The 13,366-nt window shown below is 44.2% G+C and overlaps 1 protein-coding gene across 1 annotated transcript in view; it reads right to left on the bottom strand.

Annotated features, from left to right (window-relative positions):
• ITPR2 (inositol 1,4,5-trisphosphate receptor type 2) overlaps positions 1-12,713 on the bottom strand; it is a 262,967-nt gene extending 250,254 nt beyond the window's left edge. Inside the window, exon 1 of the mRNA XM_086466499.1 lies at positions 12,622-12,713. Within this exon, the coding sequence (XP_086322625.1) occupies positions 12,622-12,713 (92 nt within the window). The remainder of the gene's footprint in view (positions 1-12,621) is intronic.
• Positions 12,714-13,366: the final 653 nt, after the last annotated feature.

Raw genomic sequence — 13,366 nt, 5'->3', positions numbered from 1 at the left:
CTTAAGGGCTGTTTCCACCACAAAGAAAAGTTTGAGATGTTGTCAGGTATTATCATTTCTTGATCATTTATTCAGAAAGAATTTATAAATTCTTGTTTTCCTGGACACAGGAGAAATCAAACAGCAGGAGTTTCTTCGACTACACTTTTCAGAGAGAACAGTACTCAGTAGCACATTCTCATTTTTATTGTCCTTGGGTCAACATATCAGGTTTTCTCTGGCTACGACTGAGGGTTTTTGTCCTACGTTCTCTGTATTTCTACTCTCTTAGGCCTGTATAGCTTGCCCTGAGATGCTGAATTTCTTTCTAAGAAGCTTCTTGGGTACAGGGCTCAGCTTTTACTCAGGCTTTACCAAGTGTATGTGCTTTGGATGGTGACTTCCATTGCTTCAGCTATCTGGTTGCAGGAAGGATGAAGGATTTTATTTCACACCTCCATTACAAATCAAGAACAGTAATTATACTCACCAGTGTCAATGAGGTTCCACCCAGCATATAAGCATGACAATAATGCCAGCAAGCGAAAAATTCTCTTTATCACACTTTCTTTTCTTGTAATGATAAACCTCATTCTGCATCTTTAGATATATACTTTAAATAAAAAATGTTTGACATATGGAAGCTTTAATAAACTAACTAGTTTTGTTGCAAGTGTCCCAGGCTTACCAGGAGATAAACCAATATAAAACACTTTATGCAACTTAGCATTGAACATCTTACCAGATCAGCATTTATAAAACGAACACTGGCCCAGAACTTTGAGTCTTTGGTTATATCCCACAGCTTGTCAATGACTTTGTGCAAGTCGCTCTTCTGCTTGTCCCATCCCTTATTACAATATTTCCCTTTAAGCATACTTTAGATCCATGGTTGAAAACTCAAACCAGCACTGTCCCACTTTGAGATCTACTCAAGTAAAATGATTCTATTAAGAGCAGCCTAATTGCAGTAGACAGTTTAATCTACTATGGAAAGGAAAAAGACCGGATAAAACAGTCCCACCGACCAGTAGTTTGACTCCACTAGCTTAATGCAAAGTACTGCTTCAAAATAGGTGTTATAACAAAGCTTTACATGTAATGGTTTTACTATATGCTAGATATTACATGGGGCAGGGGGGAAATACAGTAATTGGTCCTTACATTCAGCAGCAGAAAAACCTGTTCAACTACAAAAGTTAATACAGACAAGACTTATTGCCTGCCAGGTCCTGACCTTGTTTTGTTTTTGCAAGAGAAGCCATTGCTAACACAAACTGAGCATACCTCTAACCCAAATCCTGCAGCTGCCCAGGGTCCACAGCAGCGTTCTCTGAAGAGCCACATGCCTGTTTCGGAATGGTTTCATGACCAAATCCTAATCTATCCTTTAGTACTCCTGAAGATCTAGCCAAGGAAGTAGAAATTTTAACTTGGATCCTCTCCAACAAGTTCTTTAAAAAATTGCCTCGTGACATATTTGCAGTTTAGGTCTACAAATTTGCCAGTGTAGGACCTACATCTCAGACCACCTATAGAGGAAATAACATCATGAAACTCTGCCACTATTTCGTTAGTTACTTTTTCTGAGTAAAAGAATATATAATATATAGCAAACTGTCACCTACAGCCCAAAACAAATAAATTATTACCTCCTCACCCACAAAAAAAAAAAAAATCCACTAGATTTTCTGTATGTTATTTTATACTTTTACCATTTAAAGGGAAGGAATTTTTTTTCTATTCTAATATTCTTTATAAATAACATGCTACGATGACAGCAATTACATGTAAGGATATCTACAAAGACACCTGAAAATCTTATTTGAAACTTGGATTTCCTGTATTCACTGAAATAGCCAGCTTTACTGTTCTTACAGCAACACCAAAATCTTTATCATATCAGTTCATTACTTATGAAACCTGTTTGACAGTAAAGCTTGACTGAGTTCTGTCTTCAACCTGAGAAACATTACAGATGTTGCCCTACCTGGTTTTTACATCAGCAAGCCTGATGTAAAACCTCGTTTTAGAACAATGAAATTCCACAAAACTCTCCACTTAACCCTGTCTTTTCAGCTCTCTGTAAAGAATTAAGCTCACTGGGCCCTATTTTTCAAATTTGTAAGGAGTGAAATCTACGGACTGGCACCCTCACAAGTGGCAGATGGCAAGGAAAGGACAATGCATTTGGCTGAAACCGAGTCTACCTCAGCAAAAGGCAATAGCCTAAGTCGGAAATTGTCCAAGATATCAAAGTAAATACTACTAACAGGCAGATAACCTTTTTCACTTGGCACAGTTTGTCAGGTTTTTTTTAAATGAAGGATTTTTTAAAAAAAAAAAAAACTTTCTAAGTAGCCTTAAAACTTGTATTCTTTGATCAGAAGAATGAAACTTACTTCGTGATGCATTTGAACATTTTCACCACTCCTAACTGTACAAAGATCTGCTCTTAGTGTTTTCCAAACAGATATCCAGTCTTTTCCAATACATTACTTTTGTTTTCTCTCTATTATTTCTGAACAAGAAAAAAATACAGAACAACTGGGGAACCAGTCAGAAATCTAAGCCCAGCTAACTTTAAAATCAGATCAACAAGGTCATGCAAAAAGCACCGTTTCCAGTCGTAAGTACTCACGTGCCATTAGTTAGCCCCCCTGCCTGCAAAGCACGTGCTCTGATTTAAAGTTAGTGGAAGAAAATTACTACTAAACTCAGGACACTTCTTAGTTTCATTTCTGACCACTCTAGTTTTCAAGCTTTTGTCTACATCCACGAGAGAGAAGCTGAGGATAATCAAAACTCATAGAGGCCTGGAGTTGGGACTTCACAAATAATGTCAAGTATCGCAAGATTCGGGACAAAACTATACTGGTCACATTCAACTTAGCTGCCCTTTAAAGCTGCCCAGTTAGATTTTCCACATCACAGCACTCAAGATTATACAACTACACAAAATTTCACAGGTATCAGGATGTGGATGCACACTAGAGCCAGGCAAAATTCTCCACACTGAAATGAAACACGTCCTGCAAGGGCGGCTGGAGATGCCTCAGTGGCTTGTGTCCATGGCTCCTCCAGCTTTCATCCAAAGCACCCCCAGGAGGCAGGTAGACAGCTGGGGGGCTCGGAGCCTCCTGTGCTCTGCACACAGCAATACCAGCACAAGTTTACACTGGAGAAGAAAAATCATAAGAACTGGGTTGCTGTCTTTTAACCATGGGCAACAAGTATAAAAATCTGGGGTTTACCAAGAGTTTAAGCAGCTGTTTTCCTAATCCTGCGACTGCATGCTTTCAGCTGCCCCTGCAACACTGATTAACTTGTGTGTGTCAAGTGCAGGGAAAAAAAAAACTGTTTGAAGTTCAAACAATTCTCTAAAAGAAAATCAAGATAAGAAGTCCGAGCATTCAATCATAACAAGTTTCTGTATTTTGAGATTCATATAAAAAGCCTTGTTTCAGGGTTTGTTTGTTGATTTTCTTAAATGACGTCGGTTTTATCTGCCAGAGGTCAAAGAACAAAAACTTGATTACTGCTTTAATATCAACTCTTTGTACAGAGAAGAGCTGTAGCAAGCTTAACTTACAATGTCAAATGGTAACAACCACACTTGGATACGCTCTTCTAGCCTTCTTCTGCCAAGTTCATATAAATTTCAACTCCATGTCTTCACTCATGTGGCAGCAACAACCTAAAGGGGCATTTCAAATGAACTGTCCAAATTTTATCATATAAGCAGATTACCAAAGTACCACAATTCATTATACATAACCCTAGTTGTTACAAAAGCATTGGGCATCGCATGCATTTAGCAAGTCAGCCATACATTGCAAGCGATAGCACGGGATCGCATCAGTAAGGACTGTTGTGCTTTTACACAAAGAATCGTGTAAAGTACCACAGGCAATCTTAAAACTGCTATTCTTCCTGAGGAACTGACTTTACAACTCAGACGTTCTCTTGGAGAAGGTAGTATAATTATGCATTTTCCTAAACACCACCAAAAACCCTGGGAAAAAAATATCAACTATTCAATTGTTTGAGACCATCCTAGCCTCAGCACAGATCCCCACCATTTGAAATATCAAAGTAAATAGTGGCAGCGACAAGCTGATTTCTTCCACGTGAAGTAATTTGAAAAGAAATGACAGTTTGCCGGTAGCTTTCATAGCTGTTCTCTGTCAGCAGGGAACTGCAGATCTCTCAGCAACTGTCCATCTTCTTCTGTTCCTCTTCAGCCCTACTTCCCTTCTAACACATGCTGCCTTTTAGACCACACACATAAGTTACTGCCTCACCACACACACCTACCTCCTTCCATGCACCCTTGCTCTGCTGATTTCTCTACTGCCTCACCCTACATTCACTAAAACACCCCTCTGCACCCATCTCCCCCCTCTCTCTTCGTCATCCAGGGGCCAGTGAGGGACCACGCATAGAACAGGGGAGACTGTTTTCCTGTTTTCTTTTCTGCAACCTGTAGCAACCCTGTGGTCACTCATCAGCCAGCAGAAGTAACGGCAAGGAAAACCCTGCTGAGGCGATGCGATGTACCTGTGAAGCCCACGAAGGGCCGGGGCAGCCTCAGCACAGGCAGCATCATAAGTTGCCAAGCTCCAAAACGTTCCTGCTAGCACGAAAGGACACCCCCCCCCCAAACTAGAGGCACAGAAGGCAAGCTACCGAGCAACAGGAAGAGGGGGAAAAGCACTCACAGACGTGGTTTGCAAAATCTGCCTGAAGTTTATAATGACAATTCACTTAGCTTGCTAAGCCAAAAGCAGAAAAGAACCAGTACTGCGGGAGCTCTGGATGGGGCAGCGTGTTCTCAGGTACACTGCAGGACAGTGCAGCAGTGCTCACACGGACAGCCCCAGGCAGCTCAGCCTGGTCAACACTTTAGGGTCCTCTTTCCTTTATTATTAAGCAACAAATAAGAATTGTTTTAAAATCTCATGCTTTGGACAATGCTTTGTTTCTATTCAACAGTAATCAAAAATATACAAAGAAAAGAGCATAAGAGGTAGACAGAGATTCAGGCACAGTTTGAAAAACAGCACTAGAGCAAGACTACTCCTGACACCATCTTTTGGCCACCACAGCCAAAAAAAGCCCCTCAAAGTCTCAAGCAAGACCTAATACATGACATAACAAGTACATTTTAAGCCTGTGTTTTCACGATCTCTGTTTCCTTGTTTAACTCTGTTTCAAATTTTGTAACCAGAACCATTAGCTTGCTAGAATGTAATTTCTTGGTTTAAGTTTGTTTCATATTTGAAGTGAACTGAGGTAGTAAAACCAGAAATTACTTTTACTTCTCCTGATACAGGGAACACAAAGCCGTTGGACAACTGAAGCTATCCTGTGCTTCCCACAAAAGGAAGCTGGAAATCCTGGGAACCGGGAATCACCTCCCACATAGGTGCAGGTTAGGTTGGCGCCTCTTGGTGGCCAGTGCTAGCAGAGAGGAGAAACTGCCCCTGACAGGTAACACCCGCTGCCCTCTGGCAAGAGGTATGTACCCAGATAGTCCATGTGGTTGTAGGGGTCTGAAGGAAATATTTCCTCAACTCACTGCTGTCAAAAGCTGAGCAAATTTCCAAAGGGGCAGAGAAGGACAAGACCTCCATGCTGAGAAGCGCATCTGGAGACAGCGCTGCAGCTCAGGGAGGCTCTCAACACACAGCTGCAAGATCCTTTTTTTTTTTTTTTTAAAAAACAGGAATAAACAATGCATTTTTGCTTATCCTGTTCTCAGAAATGCCATTTTACTTTAAAGTTTCCACAAAAAAAAACATGCAGCCCCAGGCATCTACCTACCTTGGGTCTAAAAAGTTAAGGTTTAACATCACTATGAACAGCTGAAAGCAGGACCTATGTCAGGAAGCATCTATACATCTACCTATCAGTGGAACTACGGATTCAAGTAATTAGATGGAATCAGATTTACAAATAACAAATGAAGGTTTAAAAGAATCTGTCATAAGGGGTTTTCTGTCCTTAATATAATCAAAATACGCATTTCTGAATAAGTGACAAAACACAACACTGGCAAGGAAAAAAGTAAAATCCTGAACTACCATTCATTTTCCTTTCTCCATTTTTTCCATAAATATCTCTAATCAAATATATCAAAGTCATATGAACTTCACCAGTCTCCCTTTCGAACAAGACCTTTCAAAGCAAGCAGAAACCAGACTTCCAAGTACAAATACAGAGGACACGGCTTTGTGCTATTGCCCAACAAACAGGCTCACGCTTCAGCCGAGCAGCAGCAGCAGCAGCCTGCGCCATTAACGGCAAAGGGCCGTGGGTTTCAAACACCTCGCCGTGCAGTAGAACACCCGACTGAGCAAAGGTTCACATGCTTCTTGGGAGATCATGTTCCAAGCTGGGGAAGTCAAAGACTGATCTGACTCTTTCTTCTGTGGCACTTCTAAAATACAGGATAACCTTGATTTCTAGTGAGTCTGAGAACCATGTGAAGAGTGTTTAGTTAATCCCCTCATTATGTAAAAAGTAGTTAAAGCAGACTTAAAGTCATGCAAGTTAATCTCCCCTCTCTTTCCTGACTACTTCCCCACATTAGCCATAGTCCAGATGAGAACTACAGAAGTTGTAACAGCCACACTGCTTGTCTCAATTCAAAATTCGATTCCTCTCTTACTTCCATTACTACCTCACAGCTTACGGGTAAACTCACTTTTACATTAAATCAATTGGTTCTTTTCCTAACCCAAAATTTCTCTCCGCTTCTGTTTGATAATGAGCACTTTGAACCAAGGATATTACATTTTAGCATACAGTCTCATAAATCATAATACCGTAATTAAGTCTAATCCTATATTCCTTCACACCCAAGCTGCGCTCTGTGTGCGAGTAAAACTTCTGAAACAAACCAACCCCCTCCAGGGCTCATTACTTGCCGCATTCCCATAAGGGTGCTTTGTGGAAAGCTTTGTCTCATTGTTTATTTAAAGACAGCACTGTTAGTATATTTGAAATGAGCATCAAAATAAGTTTGTTATAAATGGCAAAGCTGGAGCACTGCCTAATTGCTAACGTGAGTGGATAATTACAGAGGATATAAGCTTTGATATATGTATTGAATTGCAAGATATACAAGACACAGAGTTGTATTTATATGTCTACATCTCTGCTTATGTGGCATTTATTGTAAGATCAATGAAGGTATTTAATAATGCATATAATATAGCTTACGCTTAAGAAAGTTATCACAGAAAAGTAACACACCATACAGCTGAAAAGTGTACAATAGCATACATTCAAAGTAGCTGCAGAATTCAGACCAGTGCTTTTGCATTAGGAAGACAACCAAGAGAACATATTTCTGAAAATGCTAATTCTACACAGTATTAAAAAAAAAAAAGTCAAGAAATACGCAATTAAAACTGTGAAATCTGATTGGTACTGTCAGTCCAGAAGAGAAAATACCTAAGTAATAAAACATACAAGTACTTTTGCCCACAGGAAAGCTGAAATTCATCTTCCCTTCCCTCTTCTAGGTATGATTTGATTCTACATGTATCAGAAGTCTAGTTATGCCACTCTCTCTTTCTTCAGGCTATTTATTCTTTCCTGACTAATTATGTTTTGTCAGCTTGCACAAGAAAGAAAAATTTGCTATTAATTAAACGACATATATTCTGTTCCTTACCCATAGCTTACATTTTCAGACAGCAGAAGTGTCAAAAAAAGGATGAAAATACTACATTGGTGCATTGTAAGCATCATCAGTCACTACATCTTTTTCCCAGCATCATTTCTGAGGCCACCAAGATGACACATCTGAGGCTTCACTGTATTTGGAATACTTTGATTTATGCTGATCCATAAGCACTTTCTACTTAATCTCCTCTCTTCACAAAGTATGACTGACCCAATCTGTGTGTAAAGTCCAACTTCAGTAAGACAACTAATGCACAAAAGCCCAGTGAAGGAGCCTGAATAAAACTGTGATACTCACTTCACTAAGAAAGTTCTGGCAAGCACTTCCACAAATTAAGAGAAGTTGTTCAAGAAAAATCAACATTAAACTCAAGAAAACGAGCCCAAATACTCTACAACAGGCTTTTTGCTGCTAATTAGAAATGTCTCAGCACCCTTCATCATCCACAGCCATATATTACCTAGCAGGCAGCTCCTGCTGCATGCTCCATTAATTATGTTCCATGAGGTTTCTTGCTGCTATGGCACAGAAGCACGTTTACGGAGGTGAGACAGGAACGCAGCTACTGGCGGTGACTAACAGGCCCATCGTCAAACTTTCCGATAGCTGATGCTGGCCGTTGTTGTTACTGTTTTCCACCTCTCCAATCAAGAATACTTTTTTCCTCTCGTTGTACCGACAGGTGATTAATAGCAGCTCCATTTCCCAGCATGCACCATGGCCAACATTTACAGCCAAAATATCGGGGAAGGTCATCTTGAGGTTCAGACACTGGTCTAGGACCACTTGAGACACCTGGATTCATGGCCTAGCTCTGCCACATACCTCCTGTGGGACATAAAGCCTCCAACTGTGCAGGAGCTAAAACACACTAAAAGCTCAAAAATGGGGAAAAAAACCCCCACATTATTAGCACAGTTCAATAATCCAGTACCAAATACATGCTGAAATAGCAGAAAGCTATCCACGGATGTAAATTTCTTTTCCGAAACATTTCGTTTTCTGTACTAAATTGCAAGACTATCAGTTTATACATTCAAAGGCATTCTCCTTTTCAAAAAGGAAAAGGGATGGGAGGGACGCTCAGAGAGCCTTGAGATTGCAAAAGCGAGATTACACATCCTCAGCACCTCAGAGAAGCATCCAAACCCAGAACAAGACCAAAATCAAGCAGAAAAAAAAAGAGCAGGAGATTGCTTGGACTCTCAGGGTCCAAAGACCTGCTGTAGCCAATGGACAATGCCCTGAAACCCTCTCCTGTCCATCACGCAGAAGTGCCCCTCTCCACTTGGGATCCACAGCCTAGAACATCCTCCTGAAGACAGGTGGTTATACCTCTTCTTCCCAAAACTGAGCACAACCACTCTGTTTTAAAAAACAGATACAGGAGGACGAATTCAGAGCAGCATTGCCTGACTTCCCTGCCCCTGCCCCCATCCCACGCTACAGCGCTAACCCCAGATGCGGAAGAGAGGTTCAGTTTCCTCTTCTGACTAAGAGGGATCAAATCTGAAAGCAGAGCCCTCACGCTCACATCCAACAGCTGTCTATAGTAAAGAAACAGTTCAGAGACAAGGACAGGAGCACAGGTTTCTTCCAACTCAAAGAAGTGCCCCAACCTTTTGGGTCCCATTTACAGAATCTCATTCTGTAATTCATTCCAGCAATTCTCAAACCCTTTTTGTAGAGGAAGATGTGGAAAGGCACTCCTGCCTTCACCTAGCACCACTCAGCATGCTCACTTGGACACAGGGCCAAGAGGCATGGATCCCCCGTCTTCTAAACAAGGAGGTTAGGACCTCCTCAGCTGCACAAGAGGAAGATCTCCACACTCGAATGTAGTAGATATTAACCTGACCCTACACTTGATCCGAATAGCTCAGGGGCATCTTTCTCTCAGCTTCAAGTTTCCTGGGGGAACTGAGCACATGAAAATTTCTGCACTAGCAAGCGAGCCAAAAAAAATATTCTAAAACACAGGAGACAGCTTTTGCTTAGAAATCTCCCTCAAGGCTGATCTGTTGAGCTGGTTCAGTTCTTCAAGGAGTAGGGTCCACTGACGTTATAGACCTCCCCTGCTTGGAGAGGTGCTGTGGACTTTTTTATCTTATTTATAGAATGGCCTCACTCATGCTTTAAGAAACAACTAGCCTTTGACAGCTTAAAATAAACAGGACTCTCTCCCAGCTGCAGAGTCACTAGACCTGAGCTGGATTTCAAGTTCTTGCAACCACATGAGACTACCCAATGGACTCCACAGTGTAAGCGACAGGTTAGTTTGCCCATCACCTTTCAAAACAGCACCCTGAGCAATACAGGCATGAGCAATAAAACAAGGACTCGCACCAGTCAAATGAAGCGAGCAGGCAATCATTCCTCCTCCTACCCCACTTTGTCCTCACCAGCAAGAGGCACCTCTGGAAGACAAGACCACCTCTTTTCAGATGTTTGTGAACAGAGGACCTGCAGGAATGCAGGAGATACAGGAGTTTAGAAATGGTTACACACCAAACGTCCAGCTGGGCAAACTTTTTCCCTGAACATGCAGTTGTTTTTTCTGCCTCTTGTGTTGCTGCAACTGGTCCAAAGGCAGTAATTGCAATAGCTGGCACAGATAACATGACTTGGCATCACAGCTTTAAATTTCAGTCCAAGCTCTCATACCACCAGCAGAGGGGTCAGCGTTCCCATGTAGTAGACATAGGAGTTTTCCACTGGTGACTTCACATCTCCTTCAAGGCCTTCAGCTCCTCAGCTCCAGCGTCCTGGCTTTGCAGCTGCCTTTACCACGCCACGGAGCAGGGCACAAACAAGCTGTATCAAAAAGCTAACAGAGTTACATCAGCATTCTTGAACTCCTGGCCTGCCACTAAAGGAGAGACGCACACAGGAGTCCTGTCTCATCCCAGGTAGTTTTCTTGAGATGGGTTAGCTGGCTAAAAGAGAGCCTGGATAGTCTGTTAGTTAGGGTGTTGGCTTGAGTTCAATTATTTCTTCTGGTAAAGAGGTCTCAAGTGCCTTGGGCAAGCTTTGATCTTGGCTTCCCGACAATGAAACTGGGAGTAAATGTCCAGCCCTAACTCCAAGGAATGAGGGGAGGATCAGCAGTCTGAAGACTGCAACACGGGAATGCCAGCATGTATTCAAGCGACATATAGTCATACAAGCACCAGCCACAGCAGAAATACCTACGACTGTAGACAAGCAGGTGGTGTCAGAAATGAGGAACATTTCTCAACACAATGAAAAGTAAAAGTATAGCAAATTTAGCTTCCCCTAGATAACAGAACACAGCAATGAGACAGAGCAACAAAACCAACAACTCAACAACAAATTATGCCAACAAAAAAGAAATGCTCAGGTTACAGGAATAAGAAACAATATCCAGTGATTAACAGTTGCAGAAAGCAAATGTTTTCAGACAGGATTTAAAATTACAAGTCAGCAGTACAAAAGGAGATGTGACACAAAATAGAAAGTCACGGATAGAGAAGGTGCAAAATTTAACAAATAGAGGAACAAACCATGGAAATAACACTTATCAACAGATGAAGTGAGTGAACAGCAAAGATAGGAAGTAAAAATAAGATAAAAAAATATAAATGACCTTGAACTCTTTTCCAGTAACAGTACCACACCAAGCAACTCACAGTTTCATTGTTTGCATTTTAATACTACCCTTACTTCACCCTTCAGTCCCCAACTGAAGAGATCTCAGGACACAGGGAGCCTAGTACAACATACAGGAGTGATACCCAGGCACATGTACGTTAGCAGTAGAGCAGCCTTAGCAAGTTTAACTGTTATGCTGAAGGTACCACTAACATTTAAGTGGCAAACGACACTGATATTTAACTAGAGTTTGAGCTGCCTGGTCAATCGGATCACTACAATTCTTGCAGTGCAGGAGATGTTTCCATGGACAAAGGTTTAAGGACATGCTTACTTTGGACACCCCACAAAGTCACTGAAACTACTGCAGCTCTCCTACGAACATCAGAGGGAACCGCTGCACCCTTGGGATACGTCACTACAACCAAACTATGTGATGGTTTAAAGAAAGATAGCAACGTATTTCTATCGTCACGGGCTGTGGATTTCTGTCCTGGATTGCAAAAAAGGTGATTTGAAGCGGTCAAGGCTAATAAAACACTCAGGCAAGCAGGACTCCTTCAGTGAAGTAGCCACAGCTACACTACATCTTTTCACCCCGCAAAGAGAAAGAAGAGCTCATGGAAAAAGCATCCCCATGAAATTAAACATCTGATTATAAATATCCGATCATTAACAACCGCAGATAAGACTTCAGGCAAACACAAACCCGAAGTAAAGGGATGCACGTTTAACGAGCTGATTACGATGATAAGCAAGAAAGCAAAGGTCCTCGCCCTTCACGTCCTTGTCAAAAATTCTCAGACGTGCAATAAAAAAATTAAAAAAAAAAATAGGGAAAAAAAAAAAAAGTTAACCATAAATAATGACTGCATTAACGCGTTCGGCAACAGCACAGGGTTACTTCTGCAGAGCGGGTTCTGGCAAACGCCGGGTATTCCGGTTTGGGCTGGCCCGGAGGTGCAGCCCCGGCAGGAGCCGAGCGGCGACCGCGGAGCGCGGCCGGCCCCACGCGGAGCCGCGGCCGCCGGGCACCGCCGCCTGCCCGCCCCGCCCCACCTCGCCGGTGCCGCCGCCGTCCGGGCCCCGCTGCCCCGGGCCTGGGCGAGAACTTCTCCCGTTCCTCCCTCCTTCTGCCCCGCTCATCACTTCCTACTTTCCCCTCGCCGCCCGCCGAGGAGGTGGCGGCGGCGGCGGCGGCAGCGCGCGCTGCCGGCCGCTTCCTGCGCTGCAGCCGGCGCTGCCCGCGGGTCGCCAGCCCGCAGCGGGCACGGCACGGCACGGCCCGGCGCTGCCACCCCCCCCCCCCGCCCCCCGCCCGGCCCCTCACTCACCCCAGCGTGCTGATGAACCCGTTGACAGAGCCCTCCGCGTACAGGGACACGATGTCCCCGATGTACAGAAAGCTGGACATTTTCTCAGACATTTTGGCTCATTTTCAGTTGGGTTTTCGCGCTCCTCCCCTTCAAAAAAAATTAAAATAAAACAAAATGAAACCGACGCGGCGAGGCGGGGTGGCGGGGAGGAGGCCGAAGAGACGAGGCTCAGCGCGGCGCTGCGCGGCGGCGGGCGCGGGCTGACATGAGCGCGGCGCCGCTGCCCTCCGCGGACCGCCACGGCTCGGCTCGGCTCGGCCCGGCCCGGCCCGGCCCGCCGCGCCGCCTCCCGCGCCACCGCCCGCCTCCGCCTCCCGGGACCGCCCCGCCCCGCCGCCACCACCCCCGGCGGGCAGGGGGTCGTAACCCCTGCGGAGCGCGGCCGTGCCTCGGGCTGCGGGCCAGGCCGCCTTTCCCGCCGGGAGGGAAAGGTATTCCGGAGACCCCCGTAACTAACACCTCAGGAGTCCCCTTCGGTCCGGGGACAACCTGCCGCCCCCGGGCGCGGGGTTGGTGACGGCTCTTTGGGGCTGTGTCCCGAGGGAGGCAGCGGGGCAGGGGCGGAGGGCGGGAAAGGCGAAACGGCCTGTCCCTTCCCCATGGCCGGTGCCTCGGCCAAGGGGTCACAGTCGCGCCACACTTAGTTTAATCGCCAGCCCGTGTCACCCTCTATTTTACGGACTGCAAACTTCAGGAGCCACAA

Source organism: Leptosomus discolor, chromosome 1, assembly GCF_034619465.1.
Source record: "Leptosomus discolor isolate bLepDis1 chromosome 1, bLepDis1.hap2, whole genome shotgun sequence".
Taxonomy (NCBI): Eukaryota; Metazoa; Chordata; class Aves; order Leptosomiformes; family Leptosomidae; genus Leptosomus; species Leptosomus discolor.
This window is presented reverse-complemented; position numbering and strand designations above follow the sequence as displayed.